General features: G+C 42.2%; 2 protein-coding genes across 3 annotated transcripts; one reads left to right on the top strand and one right to left on the bottom strand.

Moving 5' to 3' along the window:
* Positions 1-869: 869 nt before the first annotated feature.
* LOC127353558 (uncharacterized) lies at positions 870-3,097 on the top strand. The gene is made up of 4 exons (XM_051382864.1): positions 870-1,029; positions 1,423-1,717; positions 2,198-2,334; positions 2,550-3,097. Exons 2-4 carry the CDS (start codon positions 1,429-1,431, stop codon positions 2,745-2,747), a joined length of 624 nt encoding a protein of 207 aa, XP_051238824.1. The 5' UTR covers positions 870-1,029; positions 1,423-1,428; the 3' UTR covers positions 2,748-3,097.
* Positions 3,098-3,199: 102 nt separating this feature from the next.
* On the bottom strand, positions 3,200-21,553 carry bcl2l13 (BCL2 like 13). 2 transcript variants are annotated; one of them, XM_051382863.1, is made up of 7 exons: positions 21,412-21,553; positions 20,226-20,433; positions 16,745-16,834; positions 15,472-15,628; positions 14,403-14,475; positions 14,119-14,247; positions 3,200-6,812 (listed from the first exon to the last, which is right to left on the bottom strand). In XM_051382863.1, the coding sequence occupies exons 2-7, from the start codon at positions 20,368-20,370 to the stop codon at positions 5,724-5,726; spliced, it is 1,683 nt and encodes a 560-aa protein (XP_051238823.1). In that variant the 5' UTR covers positions 20,371-20,433; positions 21,412-21,553; the 3' UTR covers positions 3,200-5,723. The 2 variants fall into 2 exon arrangements, with proteins under 2 accessions (XP_051238823.1, XP_051238822.1); XM_051382862.1 differs by lacking the exon at positions 21,412-21,553 and adding an exon at positions 20,751-20,929.
* Between the last annotated feature and the right edge of the window lie 203 nt (positions 21,554-21,756).

The following is a 21,756-nucleotide window of genomic DNA, read 5'->3' as shown; positions in this document are numbered from 1 at the left end:
GAATAATGAGCTATCGTACTGTAAACTTATTGGTTGTGTTGCTGTAGGTCACATGCTTTCACTGTTTATGACAATGCTTCACTTTGGGTAGATGTGACCCGTTGTAAAATCCATTCAACCGTTAGTCACAAGTTATGTCAGTTTGGTTTAGTAAAAAATGCTGATGCCGTAACTGGATAAATCAAATACACGCAGGGAACACTATAGGCTATTTTATATGCCTTATCTTGGCAATTAGAGGAGGACTATATTCATTTTACTGTCTGTGTTCCAACTAACTACTTATTTATGTCTCCAATGTGGTAATCTAATGCAGTGAATCTTAACCTGGGGGTCCGGACCCCCCACTAGAGGTTGGCAAAGCTTCATAGGAGTAACAAGGCCTTCTTGATTTTATTTAATTTTTTAAAGTGTGCTAGCAAACTTAAATATACACAACTGGCCTATATCTCAGCATTTGGTAAACTTATGATAAGAACATTAAATGTGACTTGTCCAACAGTATGATAGTCAAGTGTCAGGGACAAGAAACCATTGAATTTATAAAAAACAAGATAAGTTTGCATGACTGTTAAAAATTATTAAAAAACAAAATGCAGACCGATTATTATATAAAAAAGTACAGAAAATAATCTGCTCACAATTCATCCAAATCACTTTTACAGAAACGTTTTGGAGTTACTGAGTTCACTATTTGTGTTCATTGTACGGTTCTGAATACAATATGAAACAACTGTCACTTAAGTAAAACTTAGGCTTACTAAATATAGATAGAAAAAAGGGTTGTGAACCACTGAAGATATATCGTGGGTTTTTTTTTTTTTTTTTTTTGCATGTGTGGAATTTCCTGTAAGTGAAGGCATCATGAGGCATTTAAGTGCCTCGTACGTGACTACCTCCACTGTTATTGTGCTGCTCACACCGACAGTAGCATCGCCGCCGTACTGGCTGTCCTCTGGAGCATCTCTAACCGAGCAACAGCTGTTTGTATGAAGTTAAAACCCGACTTACCCGGCACAAGAAACGACTGTGAGTAAAACCAGCCTCTCTTTAGCTACACATTCAGCAGTATGATGCAACTAATGTTTATTTTAAATAACTAAAGTGAGCGCCAGCTTATCTTTCTAGCTAACGTTAGCTTACTGGGTTTAACAGGAGCCGTTTAATTACAATAAATAAATAAATAAATATGTTCCAGCTTAGTTGTTGTTTTTGGTTCATCCCTTCTTGATTTCTAGCTGCTGACTCATGTGCCTGTTAAAAGTCTTGAAACTGAAAGTAAATCTCTTTCTATGTAAGTTTTGGTTAGCGTTGGTAAGTTTCACTACTTTCCCCCCTCCTCCTTTTGAAGAGTGAACACTGCTAACGCTTCCCTCCTCCTCTTCCTCCGTCTTCCTCCGTCTTCCTCTCTGCACTGAACAGGTCGAGATGGATGACCTGGGGAATCTGACCAGTCCCCAAACCGCCGCCCTGGTCGTGTTTGCCTTCCTTCAAGCAGACTGTAGGAACTCAGACTACAGAGAGGAGCTGTTCTCCCTGGGCCAGGAGGAGAATCTCATACGGGACATCAACTGCAATAACCCCCGGAGAGACCCCCGGAGAGACCCCCGGAGAGACTCTCCGGGCGATGGAGACCTTGAGACTGACGGTCATCTGGCCAGCTGCATCACAGACTCTCTGGGGGATATACTGCCTTCCGTGGAACTGCAGCTTCCCAGTGAGTAACACTACCACAAGGCTGGTTTGTGTCACAGTTTTCTGAAAGCAGATTGTAAGCTTGAATGTTGCTTGATGCATCAAAATAAATATGTGTGTGGTATGTGTGGCACACTCAAATCTGTAGTTTGACACACAGCTGTGTGTTCACAGTCCAGAAGTCAGAGTGCTGACACATCTGATAAGTTGTCTCCAGTTAAAGGAGCAAAAACAACTTGAAGACGTGAAGAAAAAGCAGGAAGTGAGCCGTCAACCATTTCATGTAATTGGTGTCTCTTGGTGGAAACTTGCATCCACATTCATGCATCTGTCACTTGGTTTACAGTGTGTGGTTTTAAACCTAGATTTATGTGTGCAACACAGCTAAAAAAAAAAAAAAAAAAAAGTGTGATGTTAAAAATAGATTGGACATTTCTGTTGGACCCAGATAACGTTTATGTCAACTTTAAGTCCTTTTAAGTCTTCTGATTGTCTTGTTCAGGGAACCACGCAGATGCAGCAGCCATACAGCTGGTTGCAGAAGGACTGAGAGAAATTGCAGCCCACTTTGAACACAACCGTTCTGTGGCTCAGGCTACCCACAACCTGCAGCAGAACATAATGGCCGTCCCCTCTAAGGTGAGTCTGGGCCCAGTGTGAAATATAAAATCAGTGGAGCTACACATTTGAGTTCTGTAACATATAAACACGTGTATATACTGAGATTATCTAGATTAAGGTTATTAAACCCCACATTGCATCAGGTTTTTAAAGTCATGATGTTGACAGATTGTACCCAGAGTATAGTCCTCGTGTGCTGACTGATAACCTTTTGGTTCATTTGGGCTTTGCAGCCGTGGAAAGACTACCTTACCCAGGAAGTGGACAGGCTGATAAACCAGGGCGTGGGTCTGGAGCATCTAGCCCAGGAGCGAGTCATCGCTGCCCTCGCTCTCACCCTGGTGAAGGGGGTGTGCGAGCAGGCCCCTCACCTGTTGAGGAACCTCTTCAACACGGCACTGCAGTACATTAGCTCTGCGTTATCCAGATGACTGTTGAGCTTGCAGGCTGAGAGAAAAATTACTTGGAATACAGCTAATTCTGAAACTATCTGCCCATGACCAGTCGACCGTGAGATGAGCTGCTGTGTTTGTCTAACAGAAGTGAGAACACTTTTCAAATGAAAGAAAGTGATGTTGAATTATCATAGTTTGAAAACAATTTGTTTGTGACACTTGAATTTGTTTCATTCCGTTATGTGCTTAGAATCGCATTGCCTCAGTTGACTGTTAACTTTCTTTATATACTTGAATTACACAATTACTTATTATTCAGTTAATTTACTTTTGGCATTTACATGTATGTCTATTGTGTCACTTGAATAAATATATTTTTCTTGGGATTTGAGTTTCATTTCAATAAATTTTGTGAGATTGCTTTTTATATTCCTTATATTAATCATACAATACCACATTTAAACAAGAAAAAAAAAAAACACAGAAAAGGTACTCAAATAGTTTAATTCTTTTTTTAATTCTCATCTTAAACAGTGTTGTAGGAAACTCAAGGTACAAAGTGTCATGTTTGGGACCTTTTAACACCCATCCTGCTCTGTACTTTTAACAGTTTCCCTTTGGAAGCAGGCTGTTTGAGTCTGTGAGTATTACTATGAGTAACACCCACATTGGAAACATCCCTTCTGTATCAAGGAAGACGATATCTGTCCAACACCACAGTGATGCAGCTTACTGCGACATCCCCAAATTCTCAAAGAACATATCCACGTTGTGATGAGGCAGCAGTGAGGGCAAAACTTTGTCACCTTAAGTATTTATCATGTCTTACTGACACGACTAATGACTGAGGGGCAGGGTAACTAATTTTACGTCTAACTTGAACGTGGGGAGGCCAGAGTACGTTCCACCACAGCTAACATTTTGTCTTAAAACTCCTACTCCTACAACTGTAGTGCATGTTGGCTCATTAGTAACCACAGAGGTTTCGCTAGCTGGGTAATGTATGCAAAACTAATTTCACAGGAACAAGAGCTTGAGTGCGTCTGTCAGGGGTCTCCAACACAGAGCTTGTTCTGTAATCTTGATCTAAACATTTTTTCTGAATAAAGTTGCAAGGGGGTGTACAGATGGGTCCCATTGTGTCTTAACATTTAAATTCATTACTCTTACATTTTTATTATTTATTTGTATTTGTCGCACTGTTTGACTTGCTATTTATATTCTGACATGTCAAATAAAGGAGGTACTCCCACACACCGTCTCACTTGCTGCTGAATAGACAGACACATGGTGTAAACAGGAAAACATATTTTTCAGCAGCAAGCGAAACTGTGTGTGGGAGTTTTCAAAATGAATCAAATAAAAAAAAATTGACACTAGCCTTTTATTACATGTTATATCTGCAATTCCAGATCTAAGCAGTTCAACCCTGTATATGGAAATGACTAAAGGTGAAACTATACACTGCTATGTTACTCTATTGAAATCATAAATTTAACATGGATGCATGTGAAGTACACAGAGGAGCCCTTCTGACAATGTTCTCCCTTCAGGCAGCCCTCAGGCTGGAGACCCCTGGTCTATATGAACAGGATTTTTATGCACATGTGAAACACTACAAACAGGTTGACACTCTGAAGAACCAATTTTTGCCTTTAATACCTCACAGTGGCGCACCAACTCATATTCTACTCCGGGAGGGTATGAGTTCAGATCTAAGGGGACAGTCACTGGGACAGATGCAACTGTCATAAGGAAGTTGTGGCAAGGGTCGGGTACGTTATGAGCGGTGGAGCAGTAATAGAAAAAGGGTACAGAGCAAAATACAGAGGCCGAGACAAAAGACACCTGGCAGAAATGGAAAGAAACTGCAGAGTGAAAGTTTACTGTGGAAGAGAAGTTACCCATCCATCCATTCAATCATTAAATCCATTTACATTTAAAGGGATGACTGAATTTATGCACTGCAGTCACATTCCTGCTACTCTCCTTGTCTGAAGTAATACTGCTCACTATGGCAGGGTAAACATAAGCAGTGGCTGACATTAAAAAAAGTACTGTATGCCACCTTATACTGAGACTGAAAATCCATTGTAACAAGAAGTAATGCCTTGCTACATTTTTTTTTAACCTTCACAGTATATTCAGATTTACATACTGATAAAGCATGATTGATGTATCATTTCTACAAATGCAGCAGCAGCACTGGACCATAGGAAACGGTTAAATTTACTTTCATCCATTATTGGGCAAAATCTATGTTTCAATACACAAAAACTAAAAACGGGCTGCAGGTGAACGGATACAAATCCCTTGTGCAATATATAAAGATGGAACATACAGGTCGAACATAATATGCCTGTTCTGTATCAGAAGGAGTTTCAAACTGACACATAAAAATCTAAATTACTGGTTTCATTTCCATATTATACAGTTGATTTATCAGAGGGAGGGTGGGGGGTATAAATAAATGTGAAAGAGAAAGTGATAAAAAACCTTTAGTCACATAGCAACAGAAAACGTGGTTTACAGTGACTTTTCCATGGAAGTAACTGACGTAAATGACACAAAACAATTCAAAACAGTGAGCCACAGACACATTCAGTGGAAGTAGCAGAGATGGGATAAAAGTTCACCAACTTTCCAATCGAAGAAATGAATGGCTTGAGAATTTAAACACAAAACAGCCCAAAAAGGGTTGAGAGAGGGAAGAAGAAAAAAAAAACATGAAAAATAAGGAGAGGAGTGGAGTGCATTGGTGCAGGGAAGCAGCCAGGACTCCCAGCAGTAAGGTTGTGGATGACGTGAGATTTTTGTTTGCTTGGGGTGGGTGGGGATTTTCACAGATTTGAAACCTTCAATAGCATAGCAGATTATTTTTTTTTGTCTTTTTGTTTTTTTTAAACGCAGCCTCCACCTTTGTAAGGAGAGTCCCACCTTGTGTACTATTACATTTATTTCTACCTTAACATCTTGTAATTTCCATTCTCCTTCCCTGACAAGGACACTCTTCTACTTCCTCCTGAAGCTTATGACGCCGTACGCCATTACAGCAGCGAGGACCACCAGTGCAGCACCTCCGTAAAGCAGCACTGGGAGCTCTGATGCTGGCTCCGGCTGCACTGGCTGCTCCTCAGCAGGGGCTTCTACGGGGGCCTCAAGGACAGGGGGTGCAGCCTCCGGCTCTGCCACAGTCTCTGGTTCTGGCTGGAGAGGCACTGCGTCGGGCTCCGGCTCCTGTTCCGGTTCAGGAGCTGGTTCTGAGGTGGTTTCTAGCTCTGCTGGTGCTGCAGGGATTTCCTTGGGTAGAGAAGGGGGTTCCACCACGGCAGGCACTGGGGCGGGGGCGGAAGCTGGTTCTGGCTCAGGCTCTGGTTCTACTGCGGGAACAGATAAAATGACTGGACAGGCAAAGATTTCTGGCTCAGGCTCTGGTTCTACTGCAGGAACAGATACAGGTATTGGACAGGCAAAGATTTCTGGCTCAGATCGAGGGGGTAGAGCAGCTTCTAGGACCAGCATTGGTTCTGAGGAGACGAGGCAGGGCTCTGCCGACAAGACTGCAGGTGTCTCTATTACAACTGGCTCCTCTAATGAAAGCAGGGAGGCCGGGGCTGTGGAGTCTCCCTCGGCTGACACTGGAACAGGTGGAGTCTGGTCCCTAAATTCTTCCCTGAGCTCAGCCAGCTCGCTCTCTGTGCCCAAAACACTCATCATGCTTTCTTCTATCGCTCCGCCCTCGCCGCCTTCCTCGAGCAGCTCGGCCTCCTCGCGCTCAACGTGGACGATGTCGGAGTTCGAGGAGTTGTTCTCGCTGCGCTCCTCGGCCAGAGCCACGCCCTCATTACTGTCCAGACTCTTGACGTCTTCAGGGTCCATCACACCAACCTGTGCCCAAGACTCGTGGCCGGCCAGAGACACAGGTAAGCTTTCCGTCTGCCAGGAGCTCTGCTCACTGCTGTTGTCTCCAGTGCAGAGCAGCGAGGAGGGGGGGCTCAGCTGGTCTGGATGCTGCTCCCCTGAGAGGATGTAAATGTCGTTGCTGTCTTCAGCGATGGCCACACCTCGCTCCTCCTCTGACTCAAGGCTGAATATTTCACCCTGCGGTAGACAGAGACAGGGATGTTGACATTCTGTGTACAGAGAAAGCTGAGGTGGTCTGAGTAATAGCTAGTAATGGTTTGGGTGCAACATAATGGAGGATTATTTCACACATAAATACAATCAACAGAGAAATTATATAAAGTCAAAAAATTGAAGCAAACAGTCCATTTTTAATACAGTTTAAACTGGACAATGCTGCAAAACACTGTTTACACTTTAAAAGAGCTTTTAAACTGACACTTAAGCTTCCAACGTGCAGCAGTCTACAGTACACGCTGCACTGTTTTCCATCTCAACTTAGCCTCATATGCCACCTAGTGGTATGCAGCCACTAACCAACAAGAGCTCAGGAACCATCTGCAAAGCTTTCCTGTTATGCAACAGGCATATCGTTTGATCATGTGGGTATGAGTAACTGACATAGAGGTCAGCTTGCTGAAGCAAAATATGTTGAGATAAATCAAACTGTAGAGTGTCCTGAACTAAATACACATGTGACCTCAAAATATTAAAACGTTTTCCCAAAGCTACTTTTTCATGCCATCTGCAAGGGACAAAAATAAAAGTGTAGCAAGAGAGAGCAGTCTTATCCATCAATTTGCTGAGCGTGCACTGATGTGCAGCAGAATCTACAGTATGTGGCAAACAGGTCAGTGAGTGTTCATAATGAGTGCAAACAAGCTAGACATACCAAAAAGCTCAGTGTTAATAAGATGTTGCACTGGGTGGCAGGTTGCTGCACTTTCATTTTATCCTCTCAAACTCTCCAACAGCAAAATCCTAACACCGCCCCCAGAAAAGCCCCACGAATCCAAGTTTAAACAGGCTTATAAATGAAATGATGATCAAACCCTTTCTCTCCAGTAGCTGCTGTCGTCCTTAATGCTATACAACAACACTCCAGTCTGCAGCCACGCTAGCGGCTATTGTGAGGCTGTACTACCACTAACTTCAGCATGCCAACACACTCACAGTGACAGTGGCAGCATGCTAATGTTTAGTGTTTTGGCATGCTAACATTAGCTACTTGGCGTGAAACAGAATGTACAGGTAAGGCTGAATGCCAAAGTGGTGGACCGATCGACCAACACGCTAGCCACAGAGCCATATCGTTATCATAGCACAGCCAAAACAGTCACATCTGTCTGAGCATCTGGCCGATGACACAGTAGGATCTGGGTTTACGGATAAGGAACCAAGCTTGATGGGTCGAAGTTAAATGTAATCTGTCATAGGTTTCCACGCATGTCACACAGGTGTGACCTGAACGGACGAGATTCAAACCGACAATGGGAGGGTATGCAGAGGTGTCTGTGTGCGTGTGTGCAACCGACAGACAGGTTCTGACAGCAGAGACTAACTCCCAAGGCAACACCGTCTTATTTGAGGACATGAAAATACATAATTCTGAACTTCTGACCACCAATCTGCATCTGATCCACACAACTGAGCAAGCATACAGCATGTTAACCGTTATTGACCTATGTAAATGTGATTTTTAAATGAGATGGTCAAGCTGTGAAGGTTATTTTCCTTACAAGGACACTCACATGGCAGCTGCATCCTGGGACGCAGGAAAGAGATTAAATCTAACAGTGTTCCATCGTTATCCAACATTTGCTTCCTCCATAAGCTGATTTGCATGTGGGAGAGCAAGAGGGTTTCACCAAACCGATGCCCTCTGTACAGGCTACCCATCAGCTGGACAGAGCCGGACAGAGGTGCCATGTGGTATAAAATCCACAGCAAAAGGTTGCTGATGGCATTCAGGAGCAACGACGACAATCAATCCTTCTCCTGTATTTGCAGATGGAAGTTTCTACTGATCCAACATTCTCACTGATTTTATATCTAAAATGACATTTGTCCTCAAAAAGAAGGGACACTGAGGGAAAATGATGTACACAAGAAGTGGGTGTCCCAACCTTAACTGCACAGATAAACAGTTTCTTACATAACTTCTCGTGCTGGTTGACGTCAAAAAGGAGGCACTATGAATAATAGTAAAACTTCTCTGCACAAACTATGAACAATCAAAAATGATCAACACAAAAATAACTTTTACCTGCATCAATAATTGAACAAAGAATAAACAATGAGAACCAACCTGAGGAGGCAATCCACTCTGAATTAGCTCCATATTTGTCTTTTAATGCTCCGTGTTGTCCTACAGCACTGCTGAAGCTGGGAAACACACTAACCTGAACTAAGTGTTTAGTTGTCAGGTGTGTTCTACAGTTCTCCACCCTCGCCCGGGGGGAAAATACACACTACATAAAACAAAGACACATTCCTGCATTCAAGCTAAAGGTGTACAGCCTTTTCCCTCTCACACAACATTACACTGCTCAGATATTAAAGACTGAATCTGACAAGGTATCCCTGACATCGGTGGGACGAGTAACAAGACCCTTTAAAAGATCTCTAAACATAATGAGGTTGTGGGAGAAGAAAACAGCTGCTGCATTTTTGGGACAGTAACACGTACTTGTTACATTTGCACATGACTGCCACATATTGTCAGCACTTGCAAATCCAAACATTAGATCTGAGATGTTACAAAAGGCACGCTTTCCACATCAACAAAAACCCACAAGAATCCGAATAATGCTGCAACCCAGTGGCATTTTGATCAATGTGATGCTTGACATTCATGAGGATTATATCATCACTGTTCCTAATGGACAAGCACTGTAAGAGGTCACACAGCAGCTGACCAAGTTAAGTGAAACCCAGGACTGAGAGGGACTGCTAGACTGCTCATCGGCATCTAATTGTACCTTTAATTTAAAAAAAAAATGTGATTAGTATTTCAGTTAAATCACCTTATTGTCACCCAGAAGGGTTAAACAGGCTGTGACTAGTGCTCTGTCACATTGAGATACATGCAAAATGACTTTGGAGGAACTTCTCTTCATGTTTTACATACTTAACTACAATATCTACTGTACACATCTCCATCAACACACAATCAATCAATCAACCAATCAAACCTTGTTATAGAAGAATACTGTCAATCACTCACTGTACATTCTTGGCATGTATTTATATTCAAACATGTTCAGACAAACCATTTAATACAGGAGCCCAGACAAGCTGAGGACTGATGGTGTGTATAGATTCCGATAACTTTGGGAGCGGCTTGGGCAAACTCCTCTTTGAAGTAGTGTGCTGTTGATGCGCAGCTACACAGTTTGCATCAGTAAATATTGGTTTTTGGCTAGTCATCATTAACAGTGTTGTGGCAGCAGTGACACTGACGGATAAAAGGAAGGACAGTGATGTGATGGATGTATGCCCTGTTTAAACCGTGGCAGTCGGCCCCTGTGCTGCTGCTGTACTGTGTTTTTTAGCAAGCTACAAGTGGGCCAGTCAAGCCCCTGGTGGTGATGTTTTTGGAGGATTATGGGAGTTATTTTTGGGGCTTCCTCAGCCTGCACAGACAATCTACTCTAGTCCAGTTTTATGTCGATGCAGTGGCATGGTGATGCTCGTTTTTCACCCTGGCGCTGGCGAGAGGGTTCTTACATAAGAGTGGGGAGCACTGTTGCACAGTGTGCAGCGTGACGTGTCCTGACACAGCCTAGGTTGGAACCCTCACAGAACCTTGTCCTTAAAATATCATCACTGTTCCGAATAAGCAGCAGCTACAGTCAGTATAAAACTGCAGGCCTGTACAAGTGTCTTTATTGCCTTTTAAGATATGCTGCTTTGACTATTAATCTATCAAATATACTGCAGTCAAATGATGTACGTCTTCATTATCTCTTTGCTAAGAGGTCAGGTGGAATTGTCCGTGTGCCACTTTTAAACCTCAGGAGTCGCGTTACATCACACTCACAAGTACAATAATATGAAATGACACACTCAGTCCTCATGCAGCAGTTTTCACTGTCAAACGCTGAAGGACAATTGTCTCTGACCGCCAAAAGCATGCAAGCATACGAACTGACAGACAGACAGGAGACAGGCTGTGAACAAACTATTAGAGACAACCAACACTGGTTGGTGTACAGGCACTAAAGTACAACCACAGACCTTTTTCACAGCAGCCATTTTTACATGAAATAGTTGGGTAATCACAGGTGTTACCGATGACCGTAATCAATCAAGGTTCGGTTTCATTTAGTGTATCAGAGCCTTTCCAGTGAGCCAACACGCACAATAGCAGCACCCTGACACTGTTGGTGCTCTTCCACTAAACAAGCGCTGGTTCTTTAACCGGTGCTGTTCAATATTCGGGAACCCTGGTGCTTTCTAACGAACCAGCCCGCGTCTCCGACAGTTTTGAGCGGAATCATCGTAATCGCATGCGTCATCAACAGAGGTCGTTGAACAATGCACAATGGCCTGTAGAATATGACACGCCCACTTTGGTTCCCAAGGAAAACCTGTTCATTTTTGGTTCCAGCTGGCAATTATTCAGGTTCAAAATGTTCCGTACGATTCAGAACTGTCCCTGTAACTTTAAAATGTTTATATAAATAAAATAAATTAATATCATTGGTAACACGTGTTTATCCTATTATTTCCTTTCAAAATGGCTGCTGTGAAAAGGTCTATTCTACTATACAGTTTTTTTGTACATCTCCTTTATTTTAGGATCTCTTTCACCATGTAGACTAATTTTTTTACTCACCACCCCCCCTTGTCCTCCTCCTACCCGCCCCTGGCTGTGCTTGGTCTGGCTGCTGGTTTTGTTCATGCCAAGTGAAGTGTACACCACATTAGAGTCATTATAATCCTTATTGTATTCTGATGTAACTGACAAAGGCATTATGAGAGCCACCCAAACACGGTGCCTCACTTACACTACAGTCACACCAATGTCCTGGAAGAGGCGAAGACACCGGTACAAATTTTGTGCATTTCAGATGTCTTGTGTGTCGTTTTGACAATAAAATGGAGGAACGGATTAATAAATGAGATACATATTGTAAAGAAAACACGTTTCTGCTCTCCATTTTTGTTCCTCATTCGGTAGCAATTAGCAATTTTTTATATTTTATGTTCATTGCTCTGTTAAATACACATTGCATGGAATGAGCGACAATAGTACATAATAATTACTGTGCTATAATAACAGTATGTTTACATGCAAAGAACTGCAAATGTTGACCTATTGGGCTGCCGAGAGTTTGTCGCTGCTGCACAGTCACTCGCACGCACACATCCATTCCAATGAGCTCACTCTGTGGCTGCTTCATCATCACAAGCAAAACATCCTACCTCAACGTGAAGGCTCAAAAACCGCTGCTTTCACTTGAATAGACACAACTCAAGTTGTAGAGATGGGGTGGATGGAGGAACCCAGTTGAAGAGAAGTGTGCATGCAGGCAGCTGTCAAACTAAAGGAGATTTCACTTCGCTCTCATTGGCTCACCATGCCCCCCCCCGCTTCTTTTCTCCCTCATCTCTAACCCCTCCCTCCTTCATATTCCCTCCCTCCCTATTGCCGGTCTCATGCAATCTCTCTCCGTCTCCTCCTTTCTCTTCACCCGTCCATTGCTGATCCTGCCCAAGCCGTTCATCTGTTCATCCCCTGTGACATAACGCGGCGCAATAAATGTATCTTTGTTAGGAGGCAGCGTGCTACTTTCACGTTATGTTGCGCGAAACCTGCAGAGCAGAGCATCATGGCAATGAGGTCATGGCAACCAGAGCGATGGTTAACAAAGTCATGTGACCCTTCATGACCTCATTCATCTGTGACGCAGTGTTCCATTTATTACAACAATGGACGATAAAACCCGTATAAAACACAAGAACAGTCGTACTTGGAAAAGTTGCATGCCTGTGATAATACAAACAGAGAGAAAATCATATGGGAAGATATTCGTTCTGTCCCTTCATTTGCATGAGGAAACAGCACACTGGAGTCGCTTTATATCAGGGTTTTTTTTCACCTGAGGACGTATTTGTCACAATTTGCACAAAGAGTTCATGTTGTGGAGTGTTGAAATTAAAGTAAATTGTCCTCAAATACAGGAAAAAAAATGTTCCCTCTAATTTCTGAATAATGCTGCAACCCAGTGGCATTTTGATCAATGTGATGCTCGACATTCATGAGGATTATGTCATCACGGTTCATAACGGACAAGCACTGTAAGAGGTCACACAGCAGCTGACCAAGTTAAGTGAAACCCAGGACTGAGAGGGACTGCTAGACTGCTCGTCTGCATCTAATGGTACCTTTAATTTCCTCAAAATTAGATTAGGATTTAAGTTAAACCAACTTATTGTCACCCAGAAGGGTTAAACAGGCTGTGGCTAGTGCTCTGTCACATTGAGATACATGCAATATGACACTTCTCTCCATGTTTTACATACTTAACTACAATATCTACTGTACACAGCTCCATCAACACACAATCAAACCTTGTTATAGAAAAATACTGTCACTCACGCTCACTGTACATTCTTGGCATGTATTTATATTCGAATATGTTCAGACAAACCATTTAAAACAGAAGCCCAGACAAGCTGAGGACTGATGGTGTTTATAATGTACACATCCCCATCAACACACAATCAATCAATCAAAACCAGTTTTCACCTGAGGATGTATTAGTCACAATTTGCATAACTGATGTACTGCCAGGATTACTTTTAATTAAAAAGCCACATCTCATGTAAGAGAAATACTTCTTGGTCAACACTATGATTGAATGTCCTGAACAGATGGCTGTTTTACACGACCACAAAGTAGGTTATGTGGTGCATTCGACTTCTGGCTTTTAAATGTAGTTATTATACTACTGAAAACAATGTATTGCAGTGATTACAGTTAAATACAGTCAGTTTATTTATGTAGATCATCTGTTGAGCATTTATGTCATAACTATTACAGTAAGATGGGTTTTAAGCTGGCGTATGGTAATGTGGTGGTTGTAGCTCACAAAGGAACAGGACCGTGGAGTCTGGGGTACAAAACATCTGTACAGGAAGCTCACCGACGCCCTCATCTGGCTATTTTGAGTTCTGTGCATCTATTTTGAGGATGGCATTTTTTCTGTTCACTGTGCACTACATTCCAACTCCCTGTTCCATCCATGCCACCTCTGCACAACCTTGAAGAATATTTAGCAACTAAGAAGCACCAAGTCGTTGCTGCCTTTCATTATTCAAATAACTTATACTCTTATACTTCCCCCTTTCTATGGTATTACTAGTTTTGTAACTGTTAAAGAAATAACAGGGCACAGAGCAGTGGTAGCAGCAATTTTGAATTCCAGGTGACTTCATTATAAAATAGAAGTAAAAGCATAATGTTTGAACTCCATCACAGGGTTTAAGGACTCACCCATCCCCCTTGCTGGATGATGTAGCCAGCTTCATCCTCCTCTAGGAAGCGCACCCCCAGATTCAACAGCGTTGTCAGTGACTGGCCCTCGCTTTGTAAAGCCTGAAGCAGCACCAAAGGCACTATCACCTGGGAGAGAGGAGAGGGGGAGAAGAAGTTAAGGGGGGGAGGGGGAAAAGTAAGAAAAGCAGCGGGGATAAAAAAGTTGCACCTTTTGCATGTCCTGAGCAATCCATCATTTCTTTAAATGTGGGCTTTGCATATAGAGGACAAATTAAACCCACCTTGCTCCAGTCTCCCTGTGTGTGTGTTGAGAGATCCAGTGCCGTTTCTCTGAATCTCTGGTAATCCAGAGGCCTGAAACACACACAGACATCATCCCTGCTGTTACACACAAGCGGTTTAGGAAATATTAAAATGTGCCTAGAGTCCAAAAATTATTATTATCGAAGACACACAATAACCTGTATCCCACATTTTTGTCCACCCGCCAAGAGCTGCTAAAAAGCTTATTGCTTCTGAACGTGTCACACTTTTTCTTTGTATATCGAGGATTTTCTGTTACCTGCCTTCATGGAGTCAGATCTAACCTTCCTCCTGGATGTGTTATGTTACTTTCTATATACTGTAAATGCTTGTATTCTAACATGAAGATGGCAGCCATGCTTCAAATAAAGGCTTTTACTATAGTCACAAATTTGTGTGCCTGGGTTTTCTTCCTTTTTTGTACGACTGTATGTGTGAGGGGGAGTTCCCTGAGCATGAATCGTCTTTGTTCTGATCTGTTCAGTTACACAAAGTCACAGTTAGAAGTCGTCCAGTACAACTGCAGTCTTATCTGTTGGCCACAGAGCAACACCACTGGGGCAGCTGTGGATTTTGCTGATACATATTTCTAGGTTGGGAATTGCCTCCTAAATGTTACACACTGTACCTTTAAATGCAAACCTTTCAATCAGCCCTTTTCCCCTCATTTGACTACAGAATCAAAAGGTAAAGTAAGTGGTAAAGTTTAAGAGTTCACTAAGGAGAAAATGAACTAAGAACCAGTATATCAACATTGACTTTGTCATTCCACTGAGACTGAGAGGTCTCACTCTGTGAGCACACACATTTTCCACATACTGTATGCATACAGTGTAAAAATAGCCATCAGTGCTAAATAGTGTGGTTGCTGAACTCACCCCCATAGTTCTGTTTTCATGTGAAACTTTTGGATTAACCATTTGTATGCAGCCATCATCTCAAAGCAGTGATGCTGATTAAGCGTCGCTTTTGTCAAGGAGATCTCACATAAACATGTACATCAGTGAACTACCAGATATTGTGGAAGTCAGAGAGCAGCAAACTGACCCTGCGAGGAGTGTGTGTACGGCTGCTGCCAGGTGTGTGTCAAGCTCTCCGGCCACCCGGTCTCCCACTGCGGCAAGGCAGTCTTCAATAGAACTCTCTGGGTTGGCTGGATTAAACACCAGCGATGTGTGTCGGTCGAAGCCTGTAGTGGAAAAGGCTGCAAACACACAGAGCACAGGACAGAATGATATCTCAGGCAGGCAGTGTAGTTATTACTTATTTTATCTGCATTGCCAGAAAAGAAAAAGTTAAGGTAGTAACAGTTGATTTTAAAATGAAACTCTGATAACAATTTATAAAATCCAGAATGCACATTTTGAAAGACTCTGTGAGGCTATTACAAAAGTTTGGGTTATTTATTAGCTCTCCAAGAAGCACGAATGACCGTCCCACACACCTCCTGTGAAAGAACGTTGTCGGGGAAAGGATGGATCCTAAACTGGACTCACACCAAACCATCATTCAAAAAAAAAGGAGTGGGAATAAAGAACCGGTTCCAAATTGTCCAATCCATCAGAATCGTATGCCAAGGAATTACACGTATTTGACACTACGAGTACCTCTGCTTCTCAACTGAGCAGCGTGTGCTTTACAGGGGGTAAATATCCTGTTATAATATATAACAGACTTTTTTTCTTTGAGTAAGAAAACCTTAATATAAAACGAATGCTAGGGATCAGAATTGAGAACCGGTTCCAAATTAAACAGAAGTTAAAGAGTGGCGCTTTGGCACGCCTGAGTCACATGCACGCATTTCTTCTACTCTATTCCTACACGGCGTTCCGACTCAGGCACAATAAGACAGAAAATTGATAATAAGGGAATTAATAAAAATTGGTCCAATAAGCAGAATCAATAAAATCGTATTAATGGACCTTTTTCAGAGCAGCCATTTGACATGAAATAGTAGGGTAATCACAGGTGTTACCAATGATACTAACTACGGTTCTTTTACCCTATTATTTCAGGTCAAATGGCCGCCGTGAAAAAAGTCAATTCCCACCCTTATTCAAATTGCTCACATACTAAAGTCACACAGGAGCAAGGACGGAGGTCTGGGGCAACACATGCTACTCAGAGACCTGTGGTTATGTAACACAACCAAAGTCCTCTTTCAAAGCATGCATTTCATTTCATGTTTTACTCTGACAAATAATCTCTTCTGGACTCTTTTGCACAGGCAGAACACCTGTCTGCGTGACACACAGAAAAAGCCAGAGATACAACAGAGAAATAAAAATGTGTGTGTGTGTGTGTGTGTGTGTCCACTTACAGGCAGCGATTTCATCTTCCAGTTGTCTCAGCTCTTCTTCTATCTGCTCTTTAATCACTGTGGTCCTCTCTCTCTCATTCTGGGCATCACCTAATAGAGACAAACACGTGACGAATGAACCAACTGACTCTCTCTCCCCCTCTCACACACTCTTCACAAAGACTATACAGCACCTTATTACACAAGACCACTCAATAAAAGCAATTTACGATGTAATTTCTGTTGATGCATATCAACTGCATATTTGTAGTGTGTGACAGTTCTCTCTCTCTTTTTTAAGATCTCTTTAATCTGATAAAAGGAAGAAAAAAAATACAATTTGTAGAGACTTTAAGATAAGCATGAACTGTACAGCTGTATTATGTAGGATAAAAATAATATAAGAAACATGGGACTATATTTTGGTTTAGTCCTGACTCTAGAATAATGAGTCCAATGATGCCTGCACATAGCACGACACTAAACACACACAGTTTGCCCAACAAACCAGTTTGTGCATGTATAAACCGTAACTCTCCTGGAGGGGGTTGAAATGTTTGCATGCTGAGGCGCACCTACAGTTCTATGTACTACCATTTACTTTTAAGTCATTCATTTACTTCTCCTCAGCTGGAAGTTGCTGGACCCCAAAGGGAAAGGCAGACAGAATAGTGCGCTCTCAATCAGTAAATTATTTACAAGATTCAGTCTACACTGCTGAGAGCATAATGAACCTGGCAAGGGGCAAAACTGACACAAAGGCTGTATTACTGTGTTGATTTTGTAATGTTATGTGTTATAATGATAATGGTTACGGTGTATTAACACAATGTAAAGCTTTTGCTGGCCCCCACAAAGAGTAGCTGCTGCGATGCTGTAGCTAAAGGGGATCCTAATAAACTAAGCAAATTCTGAATGCAGCCATTCAGCTTATAAAGATCCAGCAGTCACTTGATAAGAAAGTGTGGCACTGGTTATTTCCACAGTACCACTCCATTGCTTTAAGTATTAGTCTTTATTGATTTAACAGCTGACTGATATGATTTTTCCAATAAATGTTTTCATGACAAAAATCAAACACTGACTGTGTTTTAGCAGGAAGGAAGAGGACACTCAGTAAACCCCTGCTCTATTATGTGCGTGTCCCTGCAGCTCATACATGAACGCCCAGAGGACCCGCTGTTGGTTTTTTCCTGGGCTCGGTGCTGTTTCAGCACTGAGCCAGACAGCTAGCCGGCCAACTATTCTGCTTTGGTCCGCTGGCGTGTGAGTGATCCTATGGTGATTACATTTGACAGGCTGTCAGAAATTGGACTGGGTCAAGCGGAAAGCAGGGATCAGCCACTCCTCTGCCTTTCTCCGCCCATTCCAAGCGTGCACACAACAATAAAAATGGACAGGAAATGCAGAGAACTTCCCCTCTCTCTTTTGTACCGTCTCTCCTTCTGCTTTTCTTGCTCAAACTGGATGGAGTCATTATTGTTGGAGAAACTATTTACAAATGTGAGTGCAGAGTATCTCAACCTGTGCGTGTAATCAGATTTATAAATGTGTTCAAATAAATACTCAGATCTGTATTAAGTGATTGCAAGTATTGGTCTATTCCGGACATATCGGAATATATGCAAATGAAAACTGTTTTATTTCTGTATATAATGCACAAAGTTTACAATTCTGTGTCAAGCAGCACAGAGTAAGAGAGAAGAAGCAGCTCCCAGCAATGTCACCAAGAATTGTTTGACAATGTATATGTTAAATGATTTAACTTAAATATTCTTTAATAAAGTTATCTGTTTAAGAAAGCAGCCCTCTGAGTACCTTTGCATAGCCATATTAGTGCTAAATTGGTGCACAATCCACACAGATACAAAACTGTATTGGCCACAATATCAGTAATCAGTGAAGCTTTCCCCCCTAAAATCAGCTTGCTCCAAGAGCTGGAAAAGTGTCAAAGTGACGCTTTGTGCAGACGGTCAGCAAATTTAGGAAACTTGGGATCCTGGTTTTGCATCCTAACAATACAATACAATACAATACAATACAATACAACACAAAAGGTGTTTGCTTTTGGCCTGTGGCCCACCATTAAGCTTTGGTTTTGGCCCACCAAAGGAAAAAGGTTGGACACTCCTGGTCTATCATTTCTTCCATCCTACTTTAGATGAAGCCAGGAAAATGATGAGAAAGAGATATCAGAAAGTGAATTTGATGAATTTACCGATTATCAGACCACAAATGGGACAAGAATTAGGTTGTAAAAATGATAGATGCTGCTGGAGTGGGCCTCGCTGATCACTGTCCAAAAAAAAAAAAACTTTATTCACTGATCTTGGAGAAATTGAATCATGTTTTATAACACCACAGACTGTTCAAATTCAGTGCCTCATATCACCATTCTCCAATATGCCATTGAGGCTTTTGGCAAACAGGAGTGGGTGTGGATGGTTTGTTAGAACAGAACAAGACTCTTGCGTGATCTTGGGATTTCGTGACCTCACGAGTCCTGCTGCCGAGCAAGGTTAGCAGATCTCTGCCACAGCAGAAGTGTTGCAAGGGTCACGTGTAAACAGACAGCCAACTGAGAGAGCCCCTGAGTGGTATTCCAGCTCTTAGAGCAAAAGCCATTAATATCTATGGTACCTATACAGATTTACTTACACATTAAAGATCTATATATACACATTTACAGATTGTTTACACATTTAAATCTTTATTCATTTTAAAATGGTCCTCCTGCAAAACTGTCTTACCTTCCAAGTGGGATGTTTCTCATCAATAAAGAGTCATTTCACCACTAAACACACTGCGGCTGTGACTTCACTGCACACAGTAAGCGCTATGACATGTTAGTGGCTAGTGTGGGATTTAGTTAAACACATAATTCCTCTAACAGCACATAACATACACAGATTCAGAATTACTAACAACTATGGGTCAAACACTGTTAAAAAAACACTCCACTGTGTTCTTTTTTGCATGCCAGACAAATAAAACAGAAAAACAGGAATGCTTCAAGCCTCAGGTCATGGCACAAGACTGCTTTGAGAGAGTCTGTAAAGGCAGAGTGGACTTCAGCAACTTTGGACAGCATACTGGAAGCACTGAGCTTATAGGGAGTCTGAAATGGCATGCATTTGTTTACATTTGTTTACATTTGTTTACAGGCTACTTGGTAACTATCACATTTCAATGGGCACACCAGCCTCTGTACGCGTCTCCGTGCCAATGCCAGGGACGGCCAAACTGAGCCGGTGAACAGGTGGCAACCTGCCTACACACGCTAAATATTTTACTGCCATGTGTTCATGTGCACACAACTCTATTTGTGTGCTGTGTGAATGTACAAGTGTGAGGGGTGCCTTAGGATACCCTAATGTGTCACACACACGAAGAGACTATAGGAAGCACTAAATCAGGGTGTCCTTGACAGTGGTTGCACTCCAGCGAGCAGCGTGCCCCTTCAGGACGGACTACATTCAGAAAGCTGAGTCTTTCTTCTCACCTTGAGCTGTGGTTGGGGCCTGTGATCTACCCACAGGAAGCATTCCCAGGTAGTTGAGCACAATGTACTTGGTTTCATAATGGAAATCCTCAGGCACAGTGGCGGCGGTGATGGAGGCAGAGGAGGTGGAGCCTGAGGTAGCCATTGAACAGACGTGTGTCAGACTCTCAGGCACATAAGTTCTTACAGTCAAAGCTGGACGTCTCACCTGAAGAAGAGGACACATATTTCAATGGAGGAGAATTCATTTAATGATTCAATTCGACAATCATGATCGCAGCAGGAGGGAATCCACATCAGACAATCTGAACAGACGTGTCATTAAACAATGTCTCCCTCAGTGTCAGTGTCCTAAACCTATTGTGACAGGTGGACATGTCCACTTACCCATCTGGCAAATGTCTGCTCACTGATCACTATATGTAATCACTGTTGTATCTGGGACTGCATGAGATACGCCCAAGACATGTCTATCTCCTTGGACAAGTACGTTTTGTACCTACATCAGGACACTATTGAACTTACATAACACACGTGGTGGACAAAGGGGCGTGAAAGGTCCTTCAATGTGAGTCTTTTAAAACAAATGCTTTAAACACTGCTCTGCTGTTCTGGATAGCAAACCAGTGTTTCCAAAACTCAGTGACTAGTAAACGTTAAATCCGAGTTATTAGGCTCTTCAACCCTCCGGAGACGAGCTGACACCATGCGGTCCAAAAAAAAGTGAGATTAATGTCAAGTTCGCCGAATTAAGGAGTAAAAACTTCCGGCTTAAAACTATCAAAGTAAAACCTATTGCTGACTTAAAAAGCGCTCGCAATCCGAGAAATATCAAAGTTGAAATTAAATTATTATAACGAGTGTGGTAATTAAGTAAAATAATGTCCTAAAATGACAGCATGGCTCCAAAATAAGACTACAAGATAACGTTTTAACGAGATAATAAATAACCCACACATATAGCTCGCTGATAATTAGCTACCTGACATATTATTAAACTACATAAACATCTGCCACAAAAGGTTTTTTTATGTGTTTGTAAGTTAAAACGAGCCGCTGCTGGAACATCCCAGAAACACATGCAAGCTATAGCTAGCTCAACGCCACACGTTTTTTGCGTGCTATTTCGGACACGCAAAACTTAATTTGAACTAAAGTGGAGCCCAGCGAGAGTCCAATTTCTTACCGTCCTTGTCCAAAGGCAACCAGGTGCTGACACACGACAAGTAGAAGGGGAAATAACGCGACACGGTGCCCTGCAGCAGTAGACCACCACTGGATTACTAGCACAGTGTGTGCCTTTGGAAGCTATTCAAGTTAGCGACAATATGGCACCGACGCTTCCTGTTGTGACCTTCAAAATAAGACTCTCGTTTAGGTGAAATTCGTGCACTGGTGAAAGTGTGCGCTGGAACATTAATTGTGTAAATTACAAGTTTAAATAACGTGAAATGTACACTTTTATATTTATAAACGTCAAAGATGGAAGATTAGATAGATTCAGTCAGACTCTACAACACCTGATCAATGT

Source organism: Dicentrarchus labrax, unplaced genomic scaffold, assembly GCF_905237075.1.
Source record: "Dicentrarchus labrax unplaced genomic scaffold, dlabrax2021, whole genome shotgun sequence".
Classification (NCBI taxonomy): Eukaryota; Metazoa; Chordata; class Actinopteri; family Moronidae; genus Dicentrarchus; species Dicentrarchus labrax.
Note: the sequence above shows the minus strand (reverse complement) of the source record. Positions and strands in the feature narration are given on the sequence as shown.

What these genes read in the sequence shown, in the direction of transcription:
- LOC127353558 (XM_051382864.1), top strand. Translation starts at nt 1,429, where the DNA reads ATGGATGACCTGGGGAATCTGACCAGTCCCCAAACCGCCGCCCTGGTC. An exon ending in CGTGGAACTGCAGCTTCCCA is followed by an intron (nt 1,718 to 2,197) that starts GTGAGTAACACT and finishes TGTCTTGTTCAG; the next exon opens with GGAACCACGCAGATGCAGCA. An exon ending in TAATGGCCGTCCCCTCTAAG is followed by an intron (nt 2,335 to 2,549) that starts GTGAGTCTGGGC and finishes TGGGCTTTGCAG; the next exon opens with CCGTGGAAAGACTACCTTAC.
- bcl2l13 (XM_051382863.1), bottom strand. Translation starts at nt 20,370, where the DNA reads ATGGCTACCTCAGGCTCCACCTCCTCTGCCTCCATCACCGCCGCCACT. An exon ending in GGCCCCAACCACAGCTCAAG is followed by an intron (nt 16,835 to 20,225) that starts GTGAGAAGAAAG and finishes TGTCTCTATTAG; the next exon opens with GTGATGCCCAGAATGAGAGA. An exon ending in TCATCCAGCAAGGGGGATGG is followed by an intron (nt 6,813 to 14,118) that starts GTGAGTCCTTAA and finishes TGTCTACCGCAG; the next exon opens with GGTGAAATATTCAGCCTTGA.